This window comes from Lacerta agilis, chromosome 7 (genome assembly GCF_009819535.1).
Source record: "Lacerta agilis isolate rLacAgi1 chromosome 7, rLacAgi1.pri, whole genome shotgun sequence".
Classification (NCBI taxonomy): domain Eukaryota; kingdom Metazoa; phylum Chordata; class Lepidosauria; order Squamata; family Lacertidae; genus Lacerta; species Lacerta agilis.
In genome coordinates this window covers 2,549,951-2,575,813 of record NC_046318.1, presented here as the reverse complement: position 1 = coordinate 2,575,813, position 25,863 = coordinate 2,549,951, and the positions used below count along the sequence as shown (strand labels likewise).

The following is a 25,863-nucleotide window of genomic DNA, read 5'->3' as shown; positions in this document are numbered from 1 at the left end:
ATGGAAAAGAAAAGTTGAAGAGGCTGTTTTTGTGATTCCTCGTGATAAGCAGATCAATTAGCAGGAGCCTTTCTCTTCCCTGCTGGTCTCACCAGCAGCTCTGTGTCCTCTCCTTTGCATCCATCCTTTTGCTTCTTGATTCCACACCTCATATGAGAAATCTTAATATGTGTGAAAGTGCAAGTATCTTTCAGCCTTTTATTGCATCTATGTCCTGGAGTATGGGGGGGGGAAGGAGAGTAATGTAAAAAATAAATAAGTAGAAGATAGAGAATTGGACATTAGCTGTTTTGGGCAGAGTTATTTTTACAGCAAATAATAGTAGCCCCCTCTCAGGCTGAGGACAATGCAGAAATGTCACCCCTCTTCCCAGTTTCGTATAATTTACAATGTCATGTTCTGGGAATATTTAGTCAATTTGGAATGGCAGGAAGCAGGGCAAAAACCCGAGGAAGAGCTGCATCCTCTCTGCATTGTCACATTTTGCCCAGACACCTTACTGAAGCATGAACATGTGTCCTTGACTATAAGCTGACTCACAATAAGGCCTGTGGTTGTGGGTGACAGCTATGAGCCGACAGCAAAGAAGCGGTGGATTCCTCCCCCTCACACACACACACACACACTGACGGTAAAAGCAGCAGAAGGGGGCGGGTTGCGAATATTTCTTCCCACATTTATCAGGGCACTTCATTTGCCGCCATCGTTCCAGGCAAAGCTGAGGGAGAAAAGGAAAGACAAGCTGAAACATAGAATTTGAGTGCAACCTAGTGGTGACTGAGGAAGAGAATCTCTTCTTTTATCAGAATTTCTGAAGGGTAGCCATGCTTGAACTGATCTACACTTTATGTAGAATGAAGTGCTAGAAGTATGGATTATCTCTTCGGACTGCAAGTGAGGGATTTGCATTCTTGAATTCTGCCTTGCCTAAAAAGGTATCTGACTAAATCATAATCTGGGTGGGACCATTGAATCAATTGTCTTAAATACCGGTAAGTAATGGTAACTTAAGCCCAAGGATTTCATTGGGTCTGATCTGAGTATCGCCTGTACCACCCTCTCTGTATAAGGGTGATTCAAACATATGATACCTTTTGGCTGCACAGAGCAGAATTCTGAAACCTATGCAGATTTATTGTAGCTGTGGATAATATGCTTGTCAGCTAAACATATTGAAGCCAAACTACACATTAGCTCCTGGTGGGCTCTCCTGGCATCTTGTTTTTTTGTTTAAAAGCAGCTGTGTAAGAAAGAGGATGCAAATTAGGTCTGAGCAGGGGTGTTCAGCATTTTCCCTTCATGCCATTTTTTTCTCTCATCAGAATTTTCTCCCCCAGTGCTTCTGCTCCCATACAGTTTCTCTTCTTCTTCACAGCTGCTAAAAATCAAAATGTATTGAGTTCTGATTGTAGATAGCCTTCGTTTCATGTACTTTGGCCCTGCATGCATCTACTTTCTGTAGCACCTTAGGCTCTGGAATATGGACTGCTGACCTTAGGCCTCAAAATCATGACAGCATACAGCTTGGTTGCAGAAAACTGGGAACCCTTTGGTAAATAGGACAGTACCATGGTCAGTGCCATGAAAACTAACATGTCATTTCCAGGCCTGGTTGTGCAGTGGAGCCCTCTGCACAAATCTTGTATGCCTTGCTTACAATATAACCCAATTTCAGTCTCTGGATCTCAGATAGCAGGGCTGGGAAATGTTCTGTTAAACCTGTGCCATATTCATCTGTTTGCTTATTCATATACTGATTTAGTACATTGGAAGAGGATTATATAGAAACCTTTATCTAAAAGTTAACAGATACATAATGCATAGAGATTGGATTGAAAAGTGAAAAATCTCCTTTTCATTTTACATTTTGTGTTTCTTGATAAAATCAATTCTGCATCTATAACATGTAGAGCTGTACATCACAGATGATAAAAAGTGGATGTTGGAAGGAATGAACTGTATGAAATTATTTGGGATAATTTGGGAAATTATTTGGGATACTAGAAGAAAGTTTGTGTCAAGAGATATTAAAAGTCTTTTAAGAAGTGTGGCATACCTTAAAGACAGTCTCACATGGTAATACATTTTTTAAACATTTTTCCACAGATTATTTATGATGAAAAAGTTGCTTGGTAAGTAGTGCAACTGTCATTTTCTGACTAATGGTAGCAAGGGAGGCAAAAGTTCTGCTGAGCAACCTGGGGGACCCTATTTCCATTCCTATAGAGGTTCTAAATATGAAAGTGATTCATGGAAATCTTTTTAGAGTTAAAAGAGGAAACATCTCTTTCCCAGCACTTTCTGGGCCACCCACACAGATCTCCACTGAAGATGCAGGGCTTGTATAAGCAGGCTGGATACACTGTCCAAACAATTTCCTTTCAGGGTGACAGTCACAAAAGTAGAAAGCTGTAGTTGTATTGCAAGTACTATTGATCTGAGAGGCTGGCAACATGGCAATAGCTACCGGTACCATGGGGATGTCTGTAGAAATGGCCTCATTTTGGGGAGCTATTCCTTGCCTGCCAGCCATCTACAGTCACGATCACATTGTGAAGCTCCATGAGCTCCCTGTGACTGCTGGGGTTCTCTTGTGTGTGGGTTTTCAAGCACTGCAACAACCTGCAAACCTATCTGAGATGAAAATAGGGTGTGACAAAGTGAATGTGGGTATGCGCAGGCAATGATAAGACTATTATATTGCAAAGACAAAGAAGTGAAGCAGAGAGTGGTTTCTAGGACAGAAAGGGAGAATTGGCAGCTGGGGAATGAAAGGAGGCGAAGACTCATTTGTATGCTCCCCTAGATGCATTGGTGCTGCTTCTTCCAGTGAAATGCTGATTATTTGGGAAAGGCCTTTCTTTGGGTCTCACTCAGCTAGGTGTAGTGCTTCTATACATGCGCACACACCTGCATACCACAGCCTATTGGGATAGTACCATTAAGAAGAAAGTCCTGTGTAACTCATGGAGACTGCAAAAGAAACAAAAGAGATGTCAGCAAAGAGGTTAGCAGCATGAAGAAAGAGAATTGGGTGGCAGCTGGAGCTAGGAGGCAGTGACTCCATAAGAGAACAACAGAGAACTGAAAATGAGCATGATAATTGTTGCTAAAGTTATTTAGCAAATTATTCTGATATTTTATGATATGGAAATATGGAAAACTGGAAGGGAGGGAGGGAGGGGGGATTATTCCCTGTCCACCTAGTGAGATTCATTCAGCTACTGTGAGTGAAGGTTTATTTGACTTCCTATAGGGAGGAGGAGTTGGCTCTGTTATTCCCCATCAGCTTTCAGTACAACAATAAACTAGGCAATTTGGGCAAGGCCACAAGGAAATGGCAGTTCCATAAACCCTGAGGTCACAATCAGCAACAGCAAGTACTAAGTTAGGAGACCAGGCTGGAGTTGTCAAGCAGGATTGAAGTAACAGGAGCAGGGTCTTGGGCAGGAGTCCTGTACTAGCAGGGAAGTTGTCCAGCAGAATCCAAGATGCCAGAACTAATTTTGCCAAACTACAGTAGATGAGGTTTCCCACAGGGTTGTTGTACTAAGCCTGAGAAACTAGGGGCTGGTGGGTTTTTTTTAAGTGGATTGTTATCTCCTTTCTGAATCTTCTCAGTGTCATTTAAAGTCTACTCAATATTGATCCAGAGTAGATTCCAATGTATAGTTAGCAGAGTAGAAACTTGAACACATTGCAGGATTCCCAAAAATAGACCAGAGGCAATTATATTTCATCCAGCAGTAGCTTTACTGCTACTGAAGGCAAATATTATTAAATGAGCATAATGATCACAAATCCAATACATCCAGGATTGGCACAGTCCATAAGAAATCCAGTTGCAGCAGACTTAACTTAAACTTACAGTAATTTATAATAAGACTAAAACTTAACACTAAGCATGCAGAACACCACGCCAGACAGAAAAGAGATAGAAAGACAGACAGACAGACAGACAGAAAAGAGATAGAAAAAAAAGTAAGTGAAACCCAGGCTCCTTCTGGCCTATTATTATAGTCAGCATGACCTTGACTGAAAGAGATAGCAGAACCAGTTTAAACCAGCTGTACTCAGCTTCTCTGAAGGAATAACCCAAACAGCATGAACCTTCTTTCACACAGAGAAGCTCCCAGAACCCTCTTGAACTAAGCAGAATAGGAAAGATCTCTACACATCAGATCAATACTTTCTGCACTAAGAAATGCAAGCTGACACTCTGAAGTAGAGCATGTATGAGACTTATTTTTCCCAAGCTGGCCAGATGGAGAGAAGGCCTCACAGTACCAAATGGGCAGTTTATCAGTGGATGTGAACTGCAGAGGGCCAGGAAGCTCCCCTGCTCCTCCACTGCCCCCCTCCACCACTTCCTTCCTTCTTGATCTCTGCTGCTGAGCCTGAAATGGAGGTATCAGTGTGAGGGAGGCATTATGAACAAGATGAGCAGTGGTGGTTGAGGCTGTGGTGGGACAAGATGGTTGCTGAGCTACTGGAGCTACAAAGGGCCTGTGCCTAAGACTCTGGCTGGCAATAGCTCTCCAGAAGAGGCTGAGCTAGATATATAGTTTCAGACAATTGGTCCCTGGCAGTTTCATAAAGTCCCTGTGTTGACTAACTAAAGCTCAGACAACTATTAAAAGAAGTAACAGATAAGAAGACCTGGTTCCAATTGAAAGAAGAAAATCTGGTGGTCTACCAAGACAACACAAGCTTTAGCCACTTGATCATAGGAACTCCTGTTTAGTCTCACAGTAGCTTTTGAGATTCCTTCTTCACTGATACCATGTTAGGCATATGGGCTCACCCAGAGCCGTCTTAAGGGGATCTGCCGCCCTGGCGCGGCTATCCCTCCGGCGCCCCCGCCATGCCGCCTCTCCGCCGCCTCCCTCCCGCGCTTGCCGCCCCTTGGGAGGGGGGTGGGCGAGCGGGGGATGAGGGGCGTGGCGCTGGAGCGGCGCGGGGCTCTGCGCGCCCTTCCAGCATTTCCGGGACGGGAGGCGAGGGCGGCCGGCTCGCGCTCCCGCGCGCATCCGGATGGCGCGGCGCAGCCGGGCGGCGCGGCTTGGCAGCTTGTGCTCCATCGGGTGGGTGGCCGGCTGCGCGCGGAGCGCGAGCTGGCCGGCTGCGCCGCGCCACCAGGCTGCGCGCGGGAGCGCGAGCCGGCCGCCCTCGCCTCCCGTCCCGGAAGCGCTGGAAGGGCGCGCAGAGCTGTGCTCCTGTGCTCTGCTGGGCAGCCAGAGGGCGTGGCGTGGCCGGCCAGCTCCCTTGCCGGGAGTCAGAGGGCGCTGCCGGCAGACGCTGCCAGCGGGGCTGGAGGACGGAGGCGCCCTCCAGGCCATTGCGCCCTGGCGCGGCGCGCCACCAGCCCCAATGGATGAGACGGCTCTGGGCTCACCATGCTAGTTTCAACTGCTGTCTGAAATATATTAAAATGTTTTAAATTGTTCTATGTAATTTCATTTATTATAAGCTGCCCTGGGGTCCCTTTAGAGAGGTAGAGTGGTGTATAAATGTGAAGATGATGATGGCTGATGAAGTTGCCAGGCAAAGATCCATATAGAAAGAGTAATAATATAGGAAGTTAGAGTAAGGACCAGCTTTTATGATAAGATTAGGTAGGCTCCATCTTTGAACCACTTAAGACACTGCCTGCACCTTCCTGAGTCATGGGCTCTAAACTTCAGAAGACTCGGTAACTCTAGGCATCAATGGTCTAGAAAGAGATCCATTTCAGCTACGTGGAACCCTATTCCTTATTTCTCTTCATTTTCTTCCTCTTTTGGTTGCAGGTGGGAATCTTTAATTCTAGTGCTAATGTATGCTGTCTATATTCTCATCATGAAGTAAGTATCATGTATTCTTGTCTGCACATTGCTAAGGTTATCTTAAATGGATGTGGGTCTAAACCATTGAGCCTCTTGGGCTTGCTAATCATAAGGTTGGCAGTTCGAATCCGTGTGATGGGGTGAGCTCCCATTGCTTTGTCCCAACTCCTGCCAACCCAGCAGTTCGAAAGCATACCAGCATGAGTAGATAAATAGGTACCACTGTGGCGGGAAGGTAAATGGTGTTTCCGTGTTCTCTGGCCTTCACCATGGTGTTCAGTGCGCAAGAAGTGGTTTAACCATGACCTGGAAAAGCTGCCTGTGAACAAATGCTGGTTCCCTCGGTCTGAAAGCGGAGATGAGTGCTGCACTCCATAGTCGAATCTGACTGGACTTAACCGTCCAGGGGGCCTTTACCTTTACCTTACCTAAATGGTTGTCTTTCAAGGAGCATAGGAGCACTACCTACAGGTAGAGATGCTGTTAAAAAAAAGCCACCAATTTTCTATTCTGTTAAATCAGAATAAGAGTAGCCTCAGGACTCGGTTAATCATGAAAACCTGACTGCGTTATTTTAATTACAAGTAGGTGCCCTGCTTCTAGGCATTTGGACAGCACTTTGGATCAGGCTTTTGGTGGCTACTTGTGTCCACCCTTTGTTAACAGAGTGGATATTTTGTGCTGCTTTAGACAGGTCTTTCTTTGGATGAACACTTTTCGTATGTTATATTTGTTATATTTACTGATTTTTAAAAAATATTTTGTATTTTATTATTTTGTTATTGGAAATATCTTTGGGACACTGAATATGTGAAGTGATATATAAATCTTTTTTTTTGTCAATAACTTGTAGCCGTGTAAGATTGTATTCCATGAATATGGTCTTAACGGTGTGTCCATAGTTGACTGTGGAGGCCAATTCTGGGGACATTGATTTCCGGGTGGGAGTTGGTCATGGTCAGGATTTGTCAAACATGCCTTCCTCTTAGTTCGTTTCTCCAATTTGTCCTGTGTTCTGGCTTCTTCAAAGTCCATGATGCTTTTGGTAGAGGCTATTCTCCAATTGGAGCGCTCAGAACCAGTGTTTCGCAGTTATCTGTGCTTATACTGAATTTTTTTAGATATGCCTTGAGAGAGTCTTTAAAGCTCTTTTGTTGTCCACCGGCATTTCGCTTTCCATTATTAAGATGGGAATAGAGCGGTTGCTTTGGAAGACAATAATCAGGCATCTGAAAAACATGACCAGTCCCACGAAGCTGATCTTGAAGAATCATTGCTTTGACACTGATGATCTTTGCTTCTTCCTGTACACTGGCATTAGTTTCCCTGTCTTCCCAAGTGATGTGTAAAAATTTTCAGAGACACCGTTGATGGAATCTTTCGAGGAGTTGGAGATGGCGTTTATAAGTGGTCCATATTTCACAAGCATGCAATAAATTTGGTAGTACAATAACTTTGTAAACAAGCATTTTGATTTCCCTGTGAATGTCCCAGTCCTCAAACACTGCGCTTCAGTTGGGAGAAAGCTGCACTTGCAGAGCTCAGGCGATGCTGGATTTCGGCATCAATGTCAGCCCTTGTGGAAGGATAACTGCTTAAGTAGGAAAAGTGATTGACACTTTCCAGAGTTGCATCATTAAGTTGGATTTGTAGCATGGGGGGGATTGTTTTGTGTTTGTTGGTGCAGCATTTTGGTTTTTTGGATATTGAGCGATAGGAGCAATAGTTAGGAGACAGTTTGCTAAGATCTTTACAAGAATTTTGTCTGCCACAGCTAATAAGAAGATGCCTTGATAGTTTCCATAATCTGTTCTATCGCCTTAAAAAAAAGATTGATAATTTTGGCATCCCTAAAGTTTGCTGTGATCTTCACTCTCTCCCAGATTTTTTTGATGAGCTTGTGAAGTTGTTGTGTAAGTTCAATTCCACACTCTTTGAAAACTTTGGCAGGTATCCCATCGGGTCCACTGGTTTTGTTGTTTTTCATTTGGTTAATAGCTGTACACAACTCTCCCAGATTTGGAGATACTGCAAGCTCATCTCTAAATTGTTTTTGCGGGATTTGTGAGAGGACCTCGGCAGCTATGGGGGAGTTGCGGTTAAGGAGATGTTGGTAATGTTCTTTCCAGCGCAATGCAATAGCTTCTGTATCTTTTAGAAGCGTGGTACCGTCTGTTGAGCGTAGGAGGCTTATACCATAATTTAATGGCCCATAGATGGTCTTTGTTTATTAAAGAGGCCCTGTGCACCATGAGTATTGGCTAAGTGCTTGATCTCTTGAGCTTTTTTTAAAAAAAAATAATAATCTACCAGGTGTTCTTTAGTTCTCTGGTTCTTCTTTGAACCTCAGCCTTAGCGTTGGCATAGGTATTTATCTTAGTGACACAGTTTCTAACTCTTTGCCAGATCTGAAAGGCCTTCCTTTTCTTGCCAATGATGTGTTCCACCTCACTTTCATTCTCATCAAACCAGTCCTGATGTTTCTTGGTTTGGTATCCAATAGTTTGTTCACAGGCTGCAGTAATGGATAGTTTTAGCTTGCTGAAGTGTTCCTCAATGTTATAAGGAAACTCTGAGAGCAGGTGGTCCTTAAGAGTTGTTTGGAAGCAATCCGATGAAATGGACCTTGAAGGGCTTGAGTGTTCATTTTATGCCTTGGTTTCCTTTGTTGAAGCCTGTGTTGAGGTATAATCTTAATAGCCATCATGGAACATATTAATTTTGATCTGTCCAACAGTCATCAACACTCGTTATAGTTCTGGTAAGGAGTACATCATAGCGATCTTTAGCTTGGACAATTACCATATATACTTGAGTATAAGCCTAGTTTTTCAGCACATTTTTTGTGCTGAAAAAGCTGCCCTCGGCTTATACTTGAGTGAGGCGGGCGGTGGGGGCGGCGAGAAAGAAGCCCTTTCTCTCCGCTCGTGCTGCCACCCGCTCTCCCCAGTCAACCATTCCTTAAGAAGCATACAAGAACAGCGGTTCTTTACTCTCCCCAGGCAGCTTGTTCCATTCCTGAACTGCTCGCATAAATGCAAACTTGCCAAAGGAGGAAGAGGAAGGAGCAGCCCAAAGGGCTGCTTTCGGGCTGCTCGTTCCTCCTCCTCCTCCACAGCGGCAAAGGTGAACCGGCTTATACTCGAGTCAATAAGCTTTCCCATGTTTTTGTGGGAAAATTAGGTGCCTCGGTTTATATTCGGGTCGGCTTATATTCGGGTATATACGGTACATAGTCTAAGAGGTGTCCGTGGTTCGACCAAGAGTGCTTCCATGAAGTTTTTATTTATTTGTTTGTTTGATTATTTTTCAAAAGAGTATATTGGTAATAACAAGGTTGTGTGCTGCACATGCAGTCAAAAATAATATTCTGTTCTGGTTGCTGTTGCCAGTACCTTCTTTTCCAATAGTCCGGGGCCACAGATAGAAATCTCGCCCAACTCTTGCGTTAAAATCACCCAGCCTTCGGTGTCTCTGATATGTTGGCATACAGTGTTGGTGCATAATGTGTTTTGGAAAAACCTTGGTGAAAAGCCAGGAGACAAAGCCATTTTAAAAAGTTGAAAACACAACAAGTACAATTCTCCTTGTTAATGCAACATGAAACTGAACAGAATATAAAATCCCTAAAACAAAAACAATTTGAGTTTGCTAACAAACCAGGGAAGTTATTAGCATAATACAAAGTCACAGAAAAATATATCACCAAGGACAAGTGCTCCAAAATAAGTAGTATAGACAAGCAGACAAATATAGACGTAGTCTTTTTCTTTACAATCACTTGTGCATTTGATAGAAGTAACATCAATCTTTCTCATTATGAGAAAATTGGTTAGAAAGAAGGGTGGCTCCCGAAGCTTTATATGACCAGTCAGGTGAACCAATGCGGCTTCCTTGGTTTCCTGATTAGCTGTCAAGTCGGTAATGGGGTCTTCCATTGCAAAAGATAAGGTACTGAAGGCTGGCACCTTCGTTCACCCAACCAAAAGCCTTTGCTCTGCTGCTCCACACACCATAGCTTTGTAGGCATCGCTCCTAGTCTTATTTTCTGTGGACTCACATTCTGAAGTTTCTCTTTTAGATCTTCTGTAATGGAAGAATTGCTGGTAGAAAGTGTGGTCACTTCACATATAGCCATATTTCAGTCCTTATTTCTTCTATTTTAAAAATGTAACATTTATTTATTAAAAGGCTTCTTAGACACTAAAATATAGTGATTGCCAAAACCTACAAATTGACACACAGGTCTGTCAGGAAAACCCACGAGAAAGCCATTGAGAAGACATCTCTTTGTTCTTTGTATAGGTTTAATTCCAATCTACAACATATCTTTGAAAGGAGGACAAAGAATGCAACAAATATGGTGAATGGACTGGCAAATAACACAGAGATGGATGACAACAGCAATTGTGATGCTACAGTAGTATTATTAAAGAAAGGTAACTGTTCCAGTAAGTCACACACTGCTTGTTTGCAGAATCCTTCTTGATGTTCTGGTGCGCCAGGCTAGATGCCACTTTGAATCCCATACTTGGGAATTCCCATGTCATCTTTTAACCAAAGCAGTAGTGGAGTCCCAGTCTAAATGTTGTTTTCTCCCTTATAAAGCTGCTATTTGCTTCCTGGGGCAATATGCAGCCAGGGGGGTAGAAGCACAGGGGAAAGGGTTAAACCATGGCCGTAGTCCTGATCCATTGTTCACAGCTTCCTGTAGCTGCTTTTGAAAACAATAACAGCAATTCCAAGCATGGGATTCAAAGATGTGAAGTAGCATTTAGTTTGGCCCCGATCTTTGTGAGACATGTCAACAACTGGAGAAGTTAAAGAGTGAAATGGTGAAATGCCATCTTTGCAAAAGAGACCTCAGTGTAGGAGCATATTACAGCATTATAACAGATTTTCATGATCATTTTGCTTTATCGCCCATTGTTTATAAAACTTTATAATATACATGGCACTTTACGGAGTCACATTTAAAGAACAGGGGGTCAAAGAAAGACCACCTGACCCAAAGAGCTTAAAATCTAAATTTAAACAGTGGAGGAGCTAATGGAAGAGGAGAGGTAAGGTGAACTGGGCATGACCAAACACAGTTATGTGTTTCAGCTGGGGAGGTGAGAGCTTTGGCTCACAAGAAATTATATCATTTTTAGAGAGTTGTTGACAGCTTGAAGGAGGAATTGCTGCTTGTATGTACATCCATCCCACTTTTGCCTCCAACAATCAAAGTCTGTAGGTTTGGGGATTGTTAAAAATAATCTGCCAAACTTGAATGGCAGAAGGAAACGGGGTGGTGGTGGTGGTAAAAGAATTGTGTGTGTACACCATGGGATGCAAAACCTCTTTTGAGTCATTGTCAGTTCTAATAATAATAATAATAATAATAATAATAATAATAATAATAATAATTTGTATCCCGCCCATCTGGCTGGGTCTCCCTAGCCACTCTGGGCGGCTTCCATCAAATATTAAATGTCAGGTAGTTGTTTATTCCCTTGACTTCTGATGGGAGGGTGTTCCACAGGGCAGGCGCCACTACCGAGAAGGCCCTCTACCTAGTTCCCGGTAGCTTTGCTTCTCGCAGTGAGGGAACCGACAGAAGGCCCTCGGCGCTGGATCTCAGTGTCCCGGCTGAATGATGGGGGTGGAGACGCTCCTTCAGGTATACAGGACCGAGGCCGTTTAGGGCTTTAAAGGTCAGCACCAACACTTTGAATTGTGCTCGGAAATGTAGTATTTTCTGTCTCTGGCCTAAGTTTTCCAGCATGCTGTTCAAAAGCTGTACCCAACATCCAATGCATCCAACTCAGAGATGGTTCCCATTGATTTCAATGACATTTACTCCCTGGTAAATGGAATAGGATTGTAATCTGAACCATCTATTAGGACAGCCTGGATACTGACATTCAGCAAGAAGACAGTGAGTATGCAGGCAGAAAATTCCATGATTACAGGCAATCAGTGAGCTTATGCAGAAGCAAAATAGCAAGAAGATGATTCCAGCTGCCTGTAAGGGTGATGTCAGGTAAACCCAACCATGCTCTCTGCTAGACTGAATTGTTTAATTAGTGTTCATTAATGTGAGTGCAGAGTCTACCTTTTTCAGCAGATTTAAACTTTAAAAATCTATTTAGTTGTCAGGACTTTACTTTTGCTGTCTGAGAACCTGGTCTATAATTTCTTCTACAAACTATATAAAAGTCTTATTCAAGCTGACCAAGATAAATTGCCCTTTATAATGTATTTTACATGTCTCATATTTGGGTGCAACTGGAAGTGTATACAACATGCATTCACTTTGGACTGCACTGGGTCCTTGTTCAATGCAAGCCTTTCGTGGAGATAGTTTTAACCTTTGAAGCCCTAAATATCTCGAGACCTGGGTACTTAATGGACCACCACCTTCCACATCTCAGAGATGAGGTGTTCTTATATACAGTAATGTTTTAATCCAACAGGCCAGTTTTTCTGTTGCTATGATTTTATGCTCTTTGTATGTATTTCTTGATTTAGTCATTGTTATGTTAGCTGCTCGAGAGGTTTTATCTGAAGGGTAGGATAGAAATGTCTTTATTTAAAAAAAAACAAATAAAACTGGGCCGGTCATGGTTCCCTGATGAGAGTACATGAGTAGGTTGTCTTGTTTACATGTTTGCCACAGGGAATAGCAGAGTAGATGTGGCTATGACAATGTGGAGCCACCAACAGACCTAGTGCATTGAAGTAAGAGGGGAGGATGTGGTCAAAGTTCCCCCGAGTATAAAGGCAGTGATAATTAAGAACTAAGCCTGGGAGCTGTAACCCCCACCCCCAGATTCCCCCATGGAACCGATCTGCATCATTGACATCGGTCTGGTAGGAGGGAGGATCATGGGGGGAAACAAAACCCAGATGATGACCACACCAGCAGAACACTGCTGCTGCTGATGCCAGTGAATTTTGTGCACTCTACTTTCACTCTTCTGGAAGGCAGTCAAAATGCCCTCCCCTCATTTTTGCCACTTGCAAAATGGGAAAGTAAAGTGGGAGGGATACATAGAATCATAGAATCATAGAGTTGGAAGAGACCACAAGGGCCATCCAGTCCAACCCCCTGCCAAGCAGGAAACACCATATTGGCTCAACTACAGAAATAAGAACTTTCCCCATGATGTGGTCTGAAGGTCTTCAGCTTCAGTGGTAGAGCACCAGCAGGTCACCACATCTCCACATCTTTCCCCAGCATCTCCAGGTAGGGGTGGGAGATACCCTCTGCCTGAAACCCTGAAGAACCAGTGCCAGTCAATGTGAACAGAAAGAGTAACAGCAGATGGACTAATTACATCTGCTGCTGAAGTGTCAGGTTTTTCCGAACTAGGCATTCTTTTAGTGTTTCTAAAAAATTTAAGGAGAGATTCTTAGCGCTGCTTATTAAAGAGAATCAATGTTAAGGAACAGCTGACTGTCATATGGTGACTTCAAATTGGATAAATATCTGATGATGCAAAAGACTTTTTCTCTCCTGTTAATTGCCCTTAATTGTCTCTAGGAAACTTCCATCGCAAAGCCTCTGTGATCATGGTGGATGAACTGTTGTGTGCATATCCACACCAACTTTCCTTTTCAGAGGCTGGGCTGCGGATTATGATAACCAGTCACTTCCCCCCCAGAACCCGGCTCTCCATGGCCAGCCGCATGTTGATCAATGAGGTATATTTTATGTTTTGTGTAAACAGTGCTTACTTCAGCAGTCATCTGTAAAATGGAAGCTAATCTGGACTCTTTTTATGGGGCATCTTGGTGGGCTGCTATGAGTGATTCCTCTCACCTCATACTGGATGGCCAGAATCTTTATCACAGCAGGGCTGCTCTGCATGTTTCCCCAACATGGTAGAATGAGCCATATTGGGGTCTGGAGCATGAGAGTAGAGGAACATGAGCTGCACTGGCAGGGTCAAGGAAGACCTCTGTTGTCTGAGGAGAAAAGAGGAGGGAAGCAGGTCCCCAAGAATGGAACACAGCCCAGTCATGGCAAGAACTTGGAAACACAGTCCAAAAATATAATGCTGCTTTGTTTTCAAGACAATGTATGAGATTGGTCCTTTTTGCTCCTCATGTGTTTCTCAAACACAAATCTCTGCCCTTAGTTCAGGCCATTTCTGCATAGGACTGAACAAAAAATACACCTCCTTAAAGGGTCCTAAGTATTCATGTAATAAAGCATTGTATTGATGAAATTATATATGATTTTTCAAAATAAAGTACATGAATACATTGTTATTTGTACTGCTACTTAAGAGCCTTTAAAAGTAAGGTTGCAGTCTTTAATAAGTTTACTTAGCAGGTTAATCAACTAAAGCTTTAGCTGATTAATCAGTATGTTCAATTATAATCAGTGGGGCTTGGAACTAAGGATGAAATTGTTCATTTCTTGATGCTGTTGTAGTTTTATAATACGACACAAGTGACTATTTAAGATGGCCGTTCTGTCTAACATGGAGTGAGAAATTTGTCTAAATTCTATTACAAAACAATAATGGTTTTTTGATAATTTAAATATATACCGTACTTTTCAGTGTACAAGACGAGGGTATTTAACTCTAAAGTAATGTTCTAAATGTGGGCTTGTCTTATACATGGATAGTGCAGAGTGGGGAGCAGGAGGTTGTAAGCGGCAGTTGTGTGTGCGCTTGCCGGCTGCTGTTGGTGATCGGGCAGACGCTTTGTGGCTTTTGTTACACATGCGATTGTCAGCGTTTGTCAGTCTGTTGAGTGATTTTCAGCATTCCCCCTCCCAAAAAAGCTCAATACGTGTAACTCTGCGCACCCCTTCCCCCCATAAAAGCTCAACAACTCTGGGTCATCTCCCCCCATTTTCTAAAATTGGAGTCCCCAAAAATACATGGGGGCGTCTTATACACGGGAAAATACGGCATATATTCCTTGCCATCTTTAAAAGCTAGCAAATTCAGCTTTTATCAGTGTATATTGAGATTCTCATTAATTGAGGTATGCAGCGGTTTTGTACATCAGCACAACTTGTAAGAGCTCTGAAATAACCTGAGTTGATACTACTATATTACCATTTGTTTTCAGCAGTTGATATTGAGATTTGATCATACAAATCTCTTCTCCCTCCTCCCTATTTTAGGCTCTTTGCTTTTTAAAAGCTACTAATGCATTTACCACCACTTCTTCCAACAGAGACAAAGACTAATCAACAGCAGAGTATACACCAACGGAGAATCAGAGGTGGCCATCAAAGTCCCTGCCAAGCGTACAGTAGAGAATGGGTCAGGACCCAGCAATTCTGCAGAGAGAGGTGCAAGTGGAGCGAGAAGAGACGAGGAAGCTGCAGAGGCTGGGAATGAAACAGAGAATGAAAACGACGACAATGAAAACAATGAGAATGATGAAGAGGAGGAGGAGGAGGAGGAAGAGGATGGGAGTGGAGACCCTTACACTCCCTTTGATCTACCATGTAAGAAATTCCTAGGTTTCACAAATCTGTTTGCTTGTTTAATATTAAACATACTCATTTAACTTTAATATTTCAAAGTCTGCTTTTAAAAAAAAATATTTAGACATCTAGACAATTGGGAGAGATCTACTTCAGTGTAAGGCAAGATACTGAGCAAAAAATCATCCTTGCCATTAGATGCTGCATGGAGACTTTGGAGCACAAATGATCATCCAACCTAAATGGCAGAAAATTTAGACCTCAGTTGAAACATCCGCTGTGGTTTGTAGGCGAAATGAGGTGCTTGTGCTGGCCTCAATTGCTCAGTTCTTCATTTTGATAGGCTATATTCTTTTTCGTATGCATTTATCTTAGCTCTGTACTTAAGTAGAATTTTTGTCATTTTAAAAAAAGGAGGTCATAAGGCATACAAGATGGAATCACCTTCTAATGTTGGGGTTTGGTTTTTTTGCAGCTGGCGTAATAGAAATTGCCAAATGGTTGTTCACCTGGCCTCTGTCCTTGCTCTTGTACTTCACGGTGCCCAACTGTAATAAACCCCGCTGGGAGAAGTGGTTCTTGGTCACTTTTGCTTCTTCCACCCTCTGGATTGCAGCTTTTTCCTACGTGATGGTATGGATGGTACGTATTGGGCCTGAGGAATGCTGGAGTGCTTTGATTGCTGGAAGTATCCCCTTCACCTGACAGTGCCTGAGCACATGGTGGGTCAGATCAAAGAGTCATCTGATCTGGCATCCTGTTTCCAAAAGTGGCAAGCCAGGTGCAGCCAGCTTGCTAAGTACAATTTTGGTATCATAAAGGCAGAGTTGGAAGGGACCTTGGGGCCATCTAGTCCAACCCCCTGCAAGGAAGGAGAGTCCACTAGCTTCCGAGAGAATCTGTTCCATTGTCAAACAGTTCTTACTGTCAGAAAGTTCTTCTGATGTTTAGTTGGAGTATCTTTTCCTGTAACTTGAAGCCATGGGTTCGGGTCCTACCCTCTAGAGCACAAGAAAACAAGCTTGCTGCACCTTCCATGTGACTGACAGCCCTTAAGATATTTGAAGATGACTATTATATCTCCTCTCAGTCTCCTCTTTCCCAGGCTAAGCATACCCAACTCCCTCAACTATTCTTCATAAGGCTTGGTTTCTAGATCCTTGATCATCTTGGTCATCCTCTGTGCATATTGCAGCTGGTCAATATCCTCCTTAAATTGTGGCATTCAGAATGGACGCAGTATTCCAGGTGTGGTCTGACCAAGGCAGAATAGAGTGGTACTATTACTTCCCTTAATCTGGACACTATATTTCTGTTGATGCAGCCTAGAATAGCATTGTCCTTTTCTGCTGCTGTGTCACACTGTTGTGTCATGTTAAATTTGTGGTCCTGTTTTGAGAGTACTGTAAAACCTTACATTTGTCCCTATTGAAATTCATTTTGTTTGTTTGGACCCAGTTCTCCAATATGTTAAAGTCATCTTGAATCCTGATTCTGTCTTCTACCCCTCCCATTTTGGTGTCAACTTCACATTTGATGAGCATCTCCTCAGTTCCTTCATCCAAGTTGTTTATAAAGACATTGAACATTGATGGGCCCAGGACAGAACCCTGTAGCATGACTTAACATCCAGGATGATGAGAAACCATTAGTGAGCACACTTTAGGTTTGGTCAGTCAAACAGCTACAAATCCACCTAACACTTACCGGTACCTAATTCAGCCCAAATTTTACCAGCCTCTCCGCAAGAATATCATGGGGCATTTTGTCAAAAGCCTTACTGAAGTAATAATAATAATAATAATAATAATAATAATAATAATAATAAGTTATTATTTATACCCCGCCCATCTGGCTGGGTATACCTCAAGATACAGTACATCCATCTCATTCCCCTGATCCACCAAGCTTGTAACTCTATCAAAAAAAAGAAAGAAAGAAATTAGATTCATTTTCCATAACTTGTTTTTGAGAAACTACTCTGGGTCTTAGTAATCACAAGTCCTCAGTGACCAACCATTTAAATATCTGTTCTAGACTCATATTTATCTGCCCTTCACCCTAAGGTTAGGTTAGCAGGTTACAGTATTAAAACAACTTTAAAAACGGTTTAAAACAACTTACAATCATGAAAATAAGCAAAGACTGGCTGTGCAAAGTACTGATTGGCTAGCTCTTATGACAATCACAAAGCCCTACCCAACCTCCTGCATTGTTTCTTTAAACAAAATACTGGCTTCACACCATTAGATAAATTTAATGGGATGAACATGCCAGATATCTAAATTTCTTTTTCCTTTCCTTTCCTTTCCTTTTAAAAAAGGGAGGGAATCAGCACTGGATCTGGAGCTGAATTGGTGAATTTGGAAGGGGCACAGCTCAGATTAAATCCACAACATTACCAGGCAAGGCTGGGAAAGATTCCTGCCTGGGACTGCAGAGAGCTGCTGCCAGTCAGAGTAGACAGTACTGTATTAGATGGCCCAGTGGTCTGACACAGTATAATGAGCTTGGTATGTTGAGAGCAGGGGAAACTGAGTTCTTCCTGGAACAGAAAAACCCTCCTATAGATTGGTACATCTGTATATGCTCTGAATGAGCTTAAGCATCCTAACAGTCCATTTAATTTCTCTAGGTAACAATTATTGGTTATACTTTGGGTATTCCAGATGTGATCATGGGGATCACATTTCTGGCAGCTGGAACCAGCGTACCGGATTGTATGGCAAGCTTAATTGTAGCAAGACAAGGTAGGTTTGTGTAGTTTGTTAAAACATGGCTATCGAAGAAGCTGTTGAAGGTTTTTAAAACAGAACCATTGCCTGTGCTTAAAGGTAAATACACAACAAATACTGAAACATAAAACAGGCACTTGGAGATGGGAGGCTATTCAGATGCTACTTGGTAGAAAACTAACTTAACTGAGTGAATTGACAAAAAAGTTTCAGATTAGTTTCAGTATAAGTAAATGAAAGTGATGCACCAACCTCAGCACAAGCCTTTCATATACTTCTACTGAAATTGAGGGTGTCTACACCATTTATTCCACTGAGTAAATCTGAGGCAGTGTGGAATGTTTAGTGGTGGCTCGTCCGAAACAGCTAGTGTGAATGAAGAACCAAAATTCTCGTCATTATTATGTGGATAACTGTTGAAATTTCTGCAACTATTGTATGGAGAACTACTAAAGCAGGGGAAATGGGGCAAGCAGAATAAGAGAGAACTTTGCAAAGGAAATAATACTGGCAACTCAGACATAAACATACTTGCATAAAATAGGTCTATAATAATTCTTATTTTCTAAAAAAGCAAAAACCACTCTTGTTTCCTCAGGAATGGGTGACATGGCTGTGTCCAACTCCATTGGAAGCAATGTTTTTGACATTCTGATTGGCTTGGGGCTTCCATGGTCTCTACAGACTCTAGCAGTAAACTATGGTTCCTATGTAAGTACTATGTTTTTAGTCGCTTTTTCCTTTAAGTCACTTTTTATGTTTACAAATTGCTACATCTGCTTTTGTGTGATGCATACATGGAGATTCCCAGGATATTGTGGCTTATTTCCTGTTTAACAAATAGCCAACAAACAGGGGGAGTGCTGGACTCAAACATGATCAGGGGTCTGTGGTGTGGTGAGAGGTTGACTTCAACTCTTTTTCCTGGCCACAGACCCAGTTGGAATTGAACATCCTTGCCCCTGCTGTTTGGTCTAGGGTGAAATATCCCATTGATGGGATGGAAATATCCCATTCAGTTCAGGGTTAGGGCAGGTGCAAAGTCCTTTCCTTTACACATCATGGTCAGCAGTCTAGCTCGTCTTCCCTGTGTCAGCTACTTGCTGTTGCTGTTGTTTCTAGAGTATATACTGTCTATACAAAACCCGCACCAGACCAAACACTGTGAACAATGTCGCACCCAGCTTGGTTCTGCATCCAACTCATTAGCTGTACACCACAATGTCCTTAGGCAGTAGCAATGTAACATCCTGATTTAAGGCATTGAGATGTTTTAGTAGCAACAGAAGAGATGAGATGAGATGATGACATCTCCTCTGTTGGCCCTCCTGGGACCAACTGCCATTTGGTTTCTCCTCTCTCCAAATTATCTCCTGCAATGGCTATTCCACCTGGTTATTATGTAACTTCATTGTGAAAGTAGCTGGTACCTAAATTTCCTTTCCTTCGCCCTCTTTTTTTTTTTGCTTCTGCATCTTGTCTTAGATTGTAAGCAATATTTTAACCTATAAATTGCTATGAGTACTTAGTTTCATAGAAAGCAAGTGGCCAGTAAGTAAATAAGCAACTACAAGTGTTGTTCAGCCATAAAACTTGCTTTAGGAGGGGAAGAAATCTCCTATCTTGAAAAGATTTCCAGACAGCACCAAATATAGAGATAATTAGGTGTCGTTGGGCATCAATCTATACTACAGGTTAGACCAGACTTTCTCAACCTTTGGTCCCCAGGTGTTGTTGGATTACAACTCCCATCATCCCTAGCTAGCAGGACCAGTGGTGAGGGATGATGGGAGCTGTAGTCCAACAATATCTGGGGACCCAAGGTTGAGAAAGGCTGGGTTGTACCATCACCTATCAAGGTCTGGACTTCTGGGACTTGCATTAGGGTATTTTTGGTGGTGGCACTGAGGCTTCGGAACGCTCTCACCTGAGCTTAGACTGGCACTGACATTGGCTAGTTATTAGGGCCAGTTGAAAACATTTCTCTTCACCAGACTTTCTGATTAAACATCTTAGGCTTAGAAGTCAGGGTATGACAGTTGTTACCCACCCAGAGATCATTTTAAGATGGACAGGATATACATTTTAGAAATAAGGGGGGGTGTCTCCAATGACTCCTATGACTCAGAATCTCCCTGAATTGTTAATTCATTCCACATCTAATGTAACTTATTCAACAAAGACAAAATAATTAATAGTGAAGCCTTTATATATATAATTCCTAGAAATTTATACAGTGTTATTAAAACCACAACATGGTGAACATGCTCACGACTTAGAAGCTCGGAGTGACTGTTAGTGTTCCGTGGTAATTTCATGAAACCACATGACCACAGAAAGTTTAAAATGACAGGAAAGATTGTTAGCAGTAATGTAGTCTGTGCTGACCTCCACCCACTGTAAGGATCCTGGCTGAGACTCTCCTTCTGACCACCCCAACTAGCAGCCTCTGGGAAAGGGAAGCCGGTGGATTGGCTGCTGCTGCTGCTACTTACCACTCTTCTCCCTCTTATGGGCAGCTCTCTAAGTTGCATAAATTTTCTGTCCCAATTGTCATCTGTGCCAGTAGGCCTTGTTTCTGAGCAGACTGTGGCTTCTGCTCCTGACTGAAGGAGTGTTTCAGGTCACATTCCATTGCGCATCTCTCCTCCCAAATTGGCTGCTGAGAGGACACAGCCCCTCACCACTTCCACAGACAGCACCTGTTGCTCCCTCTGTGATTATTTGCCTTGCATGGACCCCATTCCTATGCAGGGCTGAACTCCAGTACAGTCATACCTCTGGATACGTTAGCTGCGGGTTGCGTTCATCACAGGATACGAACGCACCAAACCCGGAAGTACCGGAACAGGTTACTTATGGGTTCGGTGCTTCGTGCATGTGCAGAAGCACCAAATCACGTTTTGCACATGCACAGAAACGCCGAATCGCGCCGTGCACATGCGCAGATGCGGCACTTCATGTGTTCTGCTCATGTTTTGAACGGGGCTCCGGAACAGATCCCGTTCGTACTGTAATCTTTTGTAATATGGCTTCTTCTTCTTCTTTGGTGATCACTTGTAGCCGAGTAAGATTGTCTTCCATGAACACGGTGCTAACAGTGAGTCCGTAAGAGATTGTGGAGGCCAATTCTGGATCCACACATTCTTCAACAGTGGGGACATAGGTTTCCGGGTGGGAATTGATCACGGTGAGGGTTTGCCAAACGTGTCTTCCTCCTAGCACGTTTCTCCCTTTCGTCCTGAGTTCACCTTGAGTTCATGCTTCTTCAAAGTCCATGACAGCTTTGGTAAAGGCTGTTCTCCAATTGAAGCGCTCGCAGGCCAGTGCTTCCCAGTTATCAGTGCATATACAAAATAAAATAAAATTAAGATTTGCCTTGAGACTGTCTTTAAACCTCTTTTGTTGTCCACCAGTATTTCCCTTTCCATTATTAAGATGGGAATACAGTAGTTGCTTTGGAAGACCATAATCAGGCATCCAAACACCATGACCAGACCAACAAAGTTGATGTTGAAGAATCATTGCTTTGACACTGGTGATCTTTGCTTCTTCCAGTACACTGGCATTGGTTTGCCTGTCTTCCCAAGTGATATGTAAAAATTTTCAGAGACACCGTTGATGGAATCTTTTGAGGTGTTGGAGATGGCGTTTATAAGTGTTCCATGTTTCACAAGCATACAGTAAAGTTGGTAGTACAATAGCTTTGTAAACAAGCATTTTGGTTTCCCTGCAAATGTCCCAGTCCTCAAACACTCTGCGCTTCAATCGGGAGAAGGCTGCACTTGCAGAGCTCAGGCGATGCTGGATTTCAGCATCAATGTAAGCCCTTGTGGAAAGATAACTGCCCAGGTAGGAGAAGTGAGCAACACATTCCAGGATTGCACCATCAGGTTGGATTTGTGGTGCTGCAGAGGGGTTGTTTTGTGCTTGTTGGTGCAGCACTTTGGCTTTTTTTGGATATTGAGCAAAAGTTTTCTGTAAACTTCTGTTAAGATATTTAGGTTGGTTTTGAGGTCATCCTCTGAGTGTGCACACACTACATTTTCATCAGCATACTGAAGCTCTATGTCGTAAGTTATGGTAACCTTACTCTTTGCTTTTGGCCTACTCAGATTAAAGAGCTTTCCATCTGTTCGATATATGATTTCTACCGCAGTGGGGAGTTTCCCTTGGACAATGTGTAGGATCATGGCAAGTAAGATAATAAATAGAGTTGGGGTGATAACGCATCCCTATTTAATGCCTAGTCCCACTTTGAGAACCATTGTAATCCATGATTGTTGCTGTCATGTTATTGTGGAGGAGCTGAAATATGTTCACAAAGCAGCTAACTTTCAGAAGGACAGTCCACAAGGCAGTGCAATTTATACTGCCGAAGGCCTTAGTCAGGTCAATAAAGGCCACATACAGGGGTTGGTTTCTTTCCCTGCATTTTTCTTGAAGCTGTCGGGCAGTGAAAATCATATCCACTGTCTCCCTAGAACGGGGGTCGGGAACCCGCGGCTCCGGAGCCGCATGTGGCTCTTTTAGAGCTTTGCCGCGGCTCCGGGGCGGGGAAATGGTGGGGGGCGCTGCGCCTGTGGCCCGCCTGCGCCCCCCTGCCTGGCTTTTGGGATCGGCAGCAGGGCGCGGAGTGGTGGAGAAAGCAGCATCCCGGCTGCTTTCTCCACCCCGCGCCCTGCTGCCGATCCCAAAAGCCTGCTTTTGAGATCGGCGGGAGGGCGCAGAGTGGAGAAAGCAGCCGGGATGCAACTCTCTCCACCCTGCGCCCAGCCGCCGATCTCAAAAGCAGGCTTTTGGGATCGGCAGCAGGGCGCGGGGTGGAGAAAGCAGCCGGGATGCTGTTTTCTCCACGACTCGCCCTGTGTGCCGATCCCAAAATGGGATCCGCGGCTGGGCGCAGGGTGGAGAGAGCTGCATCCCGGCTGCTTTCTCCACTCTGCGCCCTCCCGCCGATCTCAAAAGCAGGCTTTTGGGATCGGCAGCAGGGCGCAGGGTGGAGAAAGCAGTGGGGATGCACCTTTCTCCACCCCTCGCCCTGTGTGCCAATCCCAAAATGGGCACAGGGTGGAGAGAGCAGCCTGCATCCCGGCTGCTTTCTCCACCCCGCGCCCTCCCGCCGATCTCAAAAGCAGGCTTTTGGGATCGGCGGCTGGGCGCGGGGTGGTGGAGAAAGCAGCCGGGATGCTGCTTTCTCCACCACCCCACGCCCTGTGCTCATCCCGCTTGCTTTGAAGGGAGCTGGGGACAGGGGTGAAAGCTCACCCCTCCTCCCCAGCTCCATTCAAAGCAAGCGGGGATGAGCCGTTGTGAAGGGGTGCATGGTGCCCCTTCAGAGCGGCTTATCCCCGTTTTTTTAAAGGGAGCCTGGGAGAAGGGGTGAGCGTTCACCCCTTGCCCCCAGCTCCCTTCACAGCAAGCGGGGATGAGCTGTTCTGAAGGGGTGCATGGCTTCTCCTCCGAAGCTGCAGCCAGAGCGCTCCGCTTTTCCATCGGGGGAGGGAGGAAGAGGAAAGAGCAGCCCGGGCTGCTCTTTCTCCTCTGAAGCTGCAGCCAGAGCGCTCTGCTTTTCCGTGGGGGGGGGGAGAGCAAAGAGCAGAACAGGGCGTCGGCGAGGGGCAGAGGGCTGCCCCAACCCCAATACGCAGGCAGAGCCCTTGAGCTTCTCTTCAACATCCCTTTACTGGCCCACACACACACAAAAAACAGCCTCTGGCTTGATTCAACACACACACACACACACACAGCCCTTGACTTGATTGAACATACACACACAGCACAGCTCTTGAGTTTATTCAACACCCCCGCCCCTTTGATTCAACACCCCCGTACACACACGCACACACCTTGACTTGATTCAACACACATACACACCCCCTGAGTTTATTCAACACCCCCTTTATTTGATTCAAAACAAACACACACACACACCCCTACATGCACACCTTGACTTCATTCAACACCCAGGAGAGCAAGCCCAAGCTTGCTCAGAATACGAGAGGGTTTTGTATTTGGGGCATCAAAAGCAGCAAAGCATACATGCATTTGGGACCATATGGGGTGCATCTCTCTCCCCTCATTAGAGAATAATAACTGGGACTAGCCATCAAAAGTCACAGATCAGACATGCTCATATTTTTCATTGATATAGCAGCTATAGCAGCTGACTGCACGATCCTGTATATATAGCATTAAGATAAGAAACAATATATGCAGTGTTATATTTGTTTTAAATGTCGCAATGGTTTTGCGGCTCCCAGGTTTTTTTCCCCCTTTGGAAATGGGTCCAAGTGGCTCTTTTTGTCTTAAAGGTTGCAGACCCCTGCCCTAGAAGGTTGAAAACCATTTTGGGATTCAGGAAGGGTATCCTCAAATATAGTTAGGAGACGGTTTGCTAAGATCCTTGCAAGTATTTTGCCAGTTGCAGCTAATAAAGAAATGACTTGATAATTTCTACAATCTGTTCTATCACCTTTAAAAAAAAAAAGACTGCTAATTTTGGCATCCCTGAAGTCTGCTGGAATCTCGCTCTCTCTCCCAGATTTTTTCGATGAGCTTGTGAAGTTGTTGTGTAAGTTCAATTCCGCCCGCTTTGAGGACTTCGGCAGGTATCCCATCAGGTCTGCTGATTTTGTTCTTTTCCATTTGGTTAATAGCTGTACACAACTCTCCCAGATTTGGAGATACTGCAGGCTCATATCTAAGTTGTTTTTGTGGGATTTGTGAGAGGACCTCGGCAACTAATGTTCTTTCCAGCGCAATGCAATAGCTTCTGTATCTTTTAGAAGCGTGGTACCGTCCATTGAGCATTAAAGAAGCTCTGTGCATCATGAGTGTTGGCTCAGTGCTGGATCTCTTGAGCTTTTTTATCCACCAGGTGTTCTTTAGTTCTCTGGTTCTTCTTTGAACCTTAGCATTGGCATAGGTTTTTTTCTTAGCGGCATAGTTTCTGTCTCTTTGTGTGCGGCCAAAATTTTGCACCCCCCAAATGGATCTTCTCCATTATGGATCTTCTGAGTCTCATGCCCTCTGTGAGGGAACCGCCCGCACCGCCCTTAATCCAGTGTTATTCCTTTATCTCGGAGCCTCAGTGTGGTAGGGATATGTCCCAACAACTCTATTCTCGGTAACTCCAAAATGGAACACACCATTCCACCACAAAAATTAAAGGATTCTGTCACGGTTCTGAGGGTTCTCAGTTCTGATGCATTTCTCCATCAGGTGTCATTAGATCATTAATTTGGGAAACACTGGAATAATGGCTGTGGTCTGTGAGCCCATATGGTCCTTGTCACAGACCTGCCTTCTCTTTCAACTCTGCCCCATATCAGTCAGGCTGGAACCTGAGCCCAGAGTGGCTCCTGAACTGATGACCTAAGCTGGGAGATGTCAGCACCACCACCTGATTCTGTCTAATGGAGGAAGTTCCAGGAAGACTAGTTATACCAGCCAAGGAAGCCTCCTTTCAGCATTAAGCCAAGGAGGTCTGGTGCCAATCCCTGACTCTCATTAAAGTTTCTGGACCTGGTTTGTTTGTCTTGCTGACCTAAGCAAGTAAGAGACCTGTTGAGCTACAAGTTACCTTTCAGCATTGCACAAGAACCAGATTCAACACTGACATATTTTGACCAACTTTGCCCTACTTCTCCTTTGGCTCATTGAATCCGACCATGCTCCACCCCACCCTGGCCCTGAGGCCTTTCCCCTTGAGTTGGCAGGAACAAGGTTTGGCACCAGCATATGTTGACTGAGGGACTGGGTGATGTGTGCAATTTGCATCAAAGTATAGATTTATATCTGCCTGGTGTTAAGTGTGACACAGAATATCCAGGAAGCTGTTGTGCTTGAGGAAATGACAAAC

The 25,863-nt window shown here is 43.9% G+C and overlaps 1 protein-coding gene across 3 annotated transcripts in view; it reads left to right on the top strand.

Annotated features, from left to right (window-relative positions):
• SLC24A3 (solute carrier family 24 member 3) overlaps positions 1 to 25,863 on the top strand; it is a 154,032-nt gene that overhangs the window by 119,360 nt on the left and 8,809 nt on the right. For 2 of the 3 annotated variants that reach the window (XM_033154132.1, XM_033154131.1), the window contains 8 exons: positions 2,107 to 2,132; positions 5,790 to 5,843; positions 10,131 to 10,276; positions 13,354 to 13,514; positions 15,009 to 15,285; positions 15,740 to 15,906; positions 17,900 to 18,014; positions 18,598 to 18,710. In XM_033154132.1, coding sequence (XP_033010023.1) covers positions 2,107 to 2,132; positions 5,790 to 5,843; positions 10,131 to 10,276; positions 13,354 to 13,514; positions 15,009 to 15,285; positions 15,740 to 15,906; positions 17,900 to 18,014; positions 18,598 to 18,710 — 1,059 coding nt within the window. The remainder of the gene's footprint in view (positions 1 to 2,106; positions 2,133 to 5,789; positions 5,844 to 10,130; positions 10,277 to 13,353; positions 13,515 to 15,008; positions 15,286 to 15,739; positions 15,907 to 17,899; positions 18,015 to 18,597; positions 18,711 to 25,863) is intronic. The other variant, XM_033154133.1, reaches the window with a different exon arrangement.